This window comes from Pseudochaenichthys georgianus, chromosome 17 (assembly GCF_902827115.2).
Source record: "Pseudochaenichthys georgianus chromosome 17, fPseGeo1.2, whole genome shotgun sequence".
Lineage (NCBI taxonomy): Eukaryota > Metazoa > Chordata > Actinopteri > Perciformes > Channichthyidae > Pseudochaenichthys > Pseudochaenichthys georgianus.
Genome location: NC_047519.1, coordinates 20209903 through 20215902, shown reverse-complemented (window position 1 = coordinate 20215902; position 6000 = coordinate 20209903). Strand labels below are relative to the sequence as shown.

At 42.1% G+C, this 6000-nt stretch overlaps 1 protein-coding gene across 2 annotated transcripts in view; it reads right to left on the bottom strand.

Moving 5' to 3' along the window:
• The window catches only part of LOC117462889 (rap guanine nucleotide exchange factor 4-like), a 28654-nt gene continuing 22654 nt past the window's right edge, over positions 1 to 6000 (bottom strand). For both annotated transcript variants that reach the window (XM_034105250.1, XM_034105251.2), the window contains 14 exons: positions 4464 to 4614; positions 4281 to 4369; positions 4170 to 4197; positions 4005 to 4080; positions 3581 to 3724; positions 3323 to 3420; positions 2628 to 2753; positions 2168 to 2346; positions 1984 to 2074; positions 1829 to 1879; positions 1603 to 1690; positions 1450 to 1514; positions 1277 to 1331; positions 1 to 1172 (listed from right to left, as the gene is read on the bottom strand). In XM_034105250.1, the coding sequence (XP_033961141.1) occupies positions 1045 to 1172; positions 1277 to 1331; positions 1450 to 1514; positions 1603 to 1690; positions 1829 to 1879; positions 1984 to 2074; positions 2168 to 2346; positions 2628 to 2753; positions 3323 to 3420; positions 3581 to 3724; positions 4005 to 4080; positions 4170 to 4197; positions 4281 to 4369; positions 4464 to 4614 (1369 nt within the window). In that variant the 3' untranslated portion in view covers positions 1 to 1044. The remainder of the gene's footprint in view (positions 1173 to 1276; positions 1332 to 1449; positions 1515 to 1602; positions 1691 to 1828; positions 1880 to 1983; positions 2075 to 2167; positions 2347 to 2627; positions 2754 to 3322; positions 3421 to 3580; positions 3725 to 4004; positions 4081 to 4169; positions 4198 to 4280; positions 4370 to 4463; positions 4615 to 6000) is intronic.

The window sequence follows — 6000 nt, the reverse complement described above, 5'->3', positions numbered from 1 at the left end:
CACTGTTAAATTAGCTATTTTTTATTTACAAGTCAGACCACACATACAAGCACAGTTACAGGCTGCTCTAAGGAAAGCCAGCCTCTCAACACACACCATCACATCAGAAGCTCCTGAGATCAAAGGAAAATGAATGACACGTGTCAAGAACACACTCACAATCTACACACACATATATAAAAATAAAATTACACGGACTGAGATGACAAGATTCCCCGTCAAAGTACAAGACGCCTTTAAGACCCAGCATCGAGGATCAGTGCTTCCAAATCAAAGTACAATTTGGAAAAGCAAGTGAACTCAGAACACACATTCATGTCCTACAGGAGATGCAATAACAAAACGCAAAACTGCAGTGACACATTTGAACACTGCTTGCAATACAATTAGGGTTTTAATCCAGCTAATACTCTGTTTAGTAGTTTTGAACGTCTGACTAATAAAGGGACATCGAATCCTAAAGATCCTCAAAGACTTGGATATAACCATGTAGATTATGAAGTATACAAGTATTTAACTTGTATCTGTATAGTCAACAGGGGAAATGAAGAGTCTGAAGTGAATGCTTTCTGTCTATGAGTAGGACAATCAGGAGAGTAAGGTTTGCTTTACACGCAGGTACAGTAATATATTGTAAACTAGATCTCATCTGGGGTAGCACAACATTACAGGACACTCCGATAGAAATCCACTGTATAGAACACAAAGCCTATGAAGTTCAGTCATGCAGGGAATCGATTCAAGTTCTATACATTACAGTTCTATCCAACAGGTCCCAAACAATAACAACTAGTACGGTTAAGACCCTCAATCCGGGGGCGGAGACACGGCGACGAGAGAGCAGCTGAACAGTTTCTGTCTGTCCAGGAAGAAGAGGCTTTTAATGGCACAGTAATAAGTCCGTCATCCATCATAGTTCTAAAGTCATTGTGATTTGCTACTGAACTGCCAGTCGTGTTGAGTTACTTTATCCAGGTAATGCGTGTGTGTTTTTTTGAAATGCTAACGTCACAGAGAAGGCGATGGCGGTGGAAGTTCTGGAGCTCATGTCCGCCGAGGCTCCAGCCTATAGGAGAGCTGCGTCAGCGCCCTCTGGTTGTCGATAACGCAGAGTTTCCTCACGTAACCCCGCACTTCCGCTTGATTTTTGTTGGGTTGGCATATGTCGGGATCTAATGCAGTGAAAGAGGACACAGGGAAAAAGGGGATTTCATTGGTAAGACACGTTTAAATCCAGCATGGAAATGTAATTCAATAAAGCAATAAACGGACTTACTGAATGGTTGGCTTCTACAGTGCCTCACTTGCCGAATTGCGTTTGCTATAATACGCTGAAAAGATAAGAGGGATAAGAGGCTCTTTAGATATTACAACAACTTGAGAGACGAGAGAATAAAACATGCCCGTAAGATAAGTCATTTTCCCTTTAAAACGGGCACACAAACTCACCATCTTCTCAAAATTGACCATGTTGTCAATGAAGGTCTTGTTGCCCTCGTGTGTAAATGTCATATCTGTTAGAGAAAATAATGAAAGTTAATGAGAGCCATGTTCCTCTGAAGGTTTATTCCGTGACTGGAGTACTAATGTGCTCTGCCGTACCTTTGAGGAGGAGCGGCATGAAGGGGATGATCGGTGGTTCCAGTTTGGTGACAGTGAGGCGGTAGGATCGGTGGTTTCTTGATGGGTCCTGTAAAAGAAAAAAACATTTTCATCTCTAGTGATACAGCTAGTTGTGTTTAAGGATATGTATCTACTGTACATACATCTATACGTTTCTGTTGCCACCCCAATACAATTGAAGTGAATTATATTTCATATAACTCACCATCATACTCTCAAACTCAGCATAGAACTTCTTGAACTTGGTGGGTAGTTTCTGCCAGGAAACACAAAAGACCTCAGTGACATGAATGTAGCAATTTAGTGAAAGTGTAATACATCCAAGGTACTTTAGATCGAGGCAGATTAGATTAAGTGTACCTCCCACGTCTGGCTCAATCTGCTGACAGCGGGGTTGCTCATGCCCATAATGATGGCAAAGAATGAATTCAGGTTCTTAAACTCCCGACAGCTGTCGACAAAACACACAAAAGCAAGATATGAAGTGTATGTGTGCAAAGCGGCCTGCGTCTGAAGTGTGACAGTCGCAGCAGCTCCCACTCACTGTGCTGCTATCTTGATGAACTTCTTGAGGAGTTGGACTCTCTTGCTGAGCTGTGAGCAGAGGCAAACCTCAGTGACCACCCACAGCTGGACCTGGTTGAACCTCCGCAGAAACAGGTCCAGGTTAGCCGTGGTTCTTCTGAAGCTCTGCCGGCCGAACGTGTGGTAGAGCAGCTCATGCTGGGGAGAGGAGGGGGGGGGGGACATTAAAGGGGAGCAGGGTTGGAGCTAAGCCAGTCAGCAGGAAATGCCACATTGTATCTATCAAGCATTTCTCCTGCAGGGCTTTTATCATGAACAATGATACATCACCAGAGCTGTAAATACCCCAATTGCTGTTAAAGGTTACACTTGATATACTTCAAAGTGTAAATGGCAACACACTACATGCTTGTGTTCTTCTACTGGCCTTGGATTGTTTTTAGGTGTGTGTGCGTGTGTGTGCATACAGTTTGTGATACCTCATGCACACAGCTGAAGAGCTCCCAGTCAAACATGGTCATTTGGTAAGCCAGGTCCTTAGAGCTCATCAACTCAAAGGTTGACATGGAGCCTGCAGTGGGACCCTCCTGGTCTGGAAGAGGAGTCTGAGGCACACAGACAAACATACACACATTCATAAACACGTTTTCTTTGTTTGCTTGTGTTCTTTTCCCAGTTCAAGTGTGGTCTGTGTTGTATTTTGTTGTTTTATGACATGTTTGTATTAATAAATGGTTGTATGCAAGGTCTTTGGATGTGTACATTTATATAGACAAATGTATATTTTTATGAAATACAATAATTGATACATATATGTATTTGTCTTATTAATGTAAATACTGCTTCTATTCAGTTGTTTACTGTGAGCATGAACTCTATTAAACTGAAGAACAAAAAAGACAGAGTACAGATTCAAACATATTAAACAACTAATGTATACCATTTAAGACATTTTTACACATGTGGGTAATTTCAAACAATGTCATTTGAACAAAATCAATGTTTAACAGTTAACATTGGCTCAAAGCCTAGCTATCTCTGCTTTGATGATCATTTCCGTTTCGTCACAATCACATGAAACCACAACAAAGACGGCACGAATGTTATATTTTGAATACATTTTTGAAAGAAATGCACACATTTTAAGTAAACAGGGACAATATGAATCTCTTACCAAACTGTTGAGCTGGTCTCGGGTGCAAGCAAATAATCTGCCGTTGATGCTCAGAGTAGAAAACACTGAAACGTCATTTGGCTTCACCATTTGTTTTTCTGTAACAAAGACAGGGATAGTAAAACCGTGAAACCGTTTTCATCCTGCTCGAGGAAATATTCATTAGCAATCAGTGCCTGAACTGATCTATAATCCGTCTTTAGGTAACGCTGCCGTGAAGTGCTCCCTCATATCCAGATGTGTCTGTATTCTCCTCACCTGCAGAGCCCAGGTGGAGCAGCACCAGCTCATCGGTGGTGCCCAGCTTGTCGGCCACAGCGCTGACCACCTCCCTTCCAGTCGCTGTCACGGCAACCCGGATAGTGGTGTATGTGTGATCACTGCAGTACACCTTCAATAGGACTACACACGCACACACAAAAATAACATTGGAAATACAATACTATGGTTTGTGAGCGATACCGATTTGTTACAATAAAGTTTACAAGATAGAGATGCAAACAAAAGGACACTGAAAGTCCTACGAGTAAACACTATTATCAAAATATTAAATGTGCCTGGTTTGGAGATGGATATCGACACTAAAATACAGACACGGTAGACCAGCAAACGGTTGTCAAATGATCTCTCAGAGTAAAATATTATTATATATATGTTCACACACACAGACACACAAACTTACTGTCATCGTGATTCCTAATAGGCTGTTTCTTCTGCAGCCTTTCCTCTCCGTTGCTGAACTGTCGTATTAAGGTTTTCTGTTGAAATATACAGTGTGCAGTCAGCCTCCACATTGCTATAACAAGTACAATGGAAATGTTGTTAAAGCAAATGTAGTCTGGTATACCTTCTTTAGGGATTTTGCTTCTTCCGAACTACAATAAGAAACACACATAAGATACAATAATATAGCTTATACATACAACGTAACAGTGACAGTTTAAAGTGGGAAACGTACTGTAATTTGACGATTTTCTCCAGGTCAGGAATGAAGTCTTTCAAACCTCTCAATATCCGAGAATCGTTTGAAACACTCCCATACAACTCCTACAGGGACAGAGCAGAAGAACGGTATTGAGAACATGCGTGTGATACAATAAGATATGTTGTTTCCTGCATTTAAAAGCTTGCTTTTGGTCACCTCGAGAAAAGTGATTGCCGCAGGCTCCTCCTGTAGCAGGTAAGTGTGCGAGTTAGCCCAGCGCAAGGCCAGAATGAGGGCCTTCCTCTTACTGTTGAGGGCATACTCCAACCTCTCCTGCTCAGAGCCGGGGGGGGACGCCGCATGGTAGGTGCACACAGGGTTAAAGATAAATACAAAGACGTAGCAAAAAGAGAGACAGGGATATCCACTTTCTGTCAAATCCTGTACAACCACGGTATTAGATGTCTTTATTGAAAGTTAGAGTCTCGGAGATCTCCGTTTCGTTGACTCTGGAAGTCATCTGTAGTCCTCCCACTTTTCTTTTGTCCTCCATATTAACTATTCACATGCAATGCTAGCAGAAACCAGAAATAAAAAACACATGCAGGTCAAGATTGTACCCAGAATTGTTTGCAACAGACACCCGGTTTGTAAAACTGCGAATGCAAGGTGTTTTCTTTGAGTGGGTTCAAGGCTCAATCACCATTGTGTTGCCTCTCTTCCTCTGTTTCTGGCTATTCTTTTCATACCCTTGTTTCTCTGAGAAGAGAAGAAATACTATTCTAAAAAGGAGCTGTACACTTGAGGGGTCAGAGTTCATATGGTGAGGGATTCCATGAGCGATATGCGCCGGCCTGTGCCTTTACCTTGGACTTCTAATAGAACTGCTCGGGTCTTGATAGATTGAGTGGGGAAGTTCATGAGATCTTTCTAGAGGGTTATCAAGAATAACTTTTATCCAATGACCTTTTCCCTCTCCGTCTGTGTCTGTGTATTCTCTTGTTCCGATTAACCCAGACAAATCTTTTTTCTTGTTTTGTATCTATATCTACGCCGGGATCCGGAGTCGAGGCTGATCCTCTTGCTGTAATCCTGTGCCCTGAATCCTCTATCCTGAGTTCTGGATTAAGTCGTGGACTTCGGGTCGTGGCTGAACCTGTCTCTGCGGTCCTGCCTTGGGTCTCGCCATGCTGCTTCCCTGATGGCTTCCACAGGATTGTAGCTGACATCCTCGTGGATTCATCTTCTTATTACAGACACATGCATTTCCTAACATTCGGTCTATATGCTGTCAAATGTATTATCTCTTCGATTTACACACGGCATCTATTGCACGTCTGTCCGTCCTGGGAGAGGGATCCCTCCTCTGTTGCTCTCCCTGAGGTTTCTCCCATGTTCCCTTTAAACTGGGTTTTCTCTGGAAGTTTTTCCTTGTACGATGTGAGGGTCTAAGGACAGAGGGTGTCGTTTTTCTCATACTGATATTCTGAACAATCTGTGCTTGTTGTATTTGCTGTAAAGTGTCTCTACTGTAGGCTATTTTTATTATATGTACAGCACTTTGGCTCGACCAAAAATCGTTTATAAATGTGCTCTATAAATACAACTTGATTTGATTTGACCTCATTTGGCGATTGATAGGTACTTAACAGACATGGTGTGAAAAGAGGTGCTCTCTCTCTGTGAACAGTTCATTATTGTATGGTCAACTGCTGCTGCAGCGCTTCTATAAAAAGAACTGTTAAATTACACA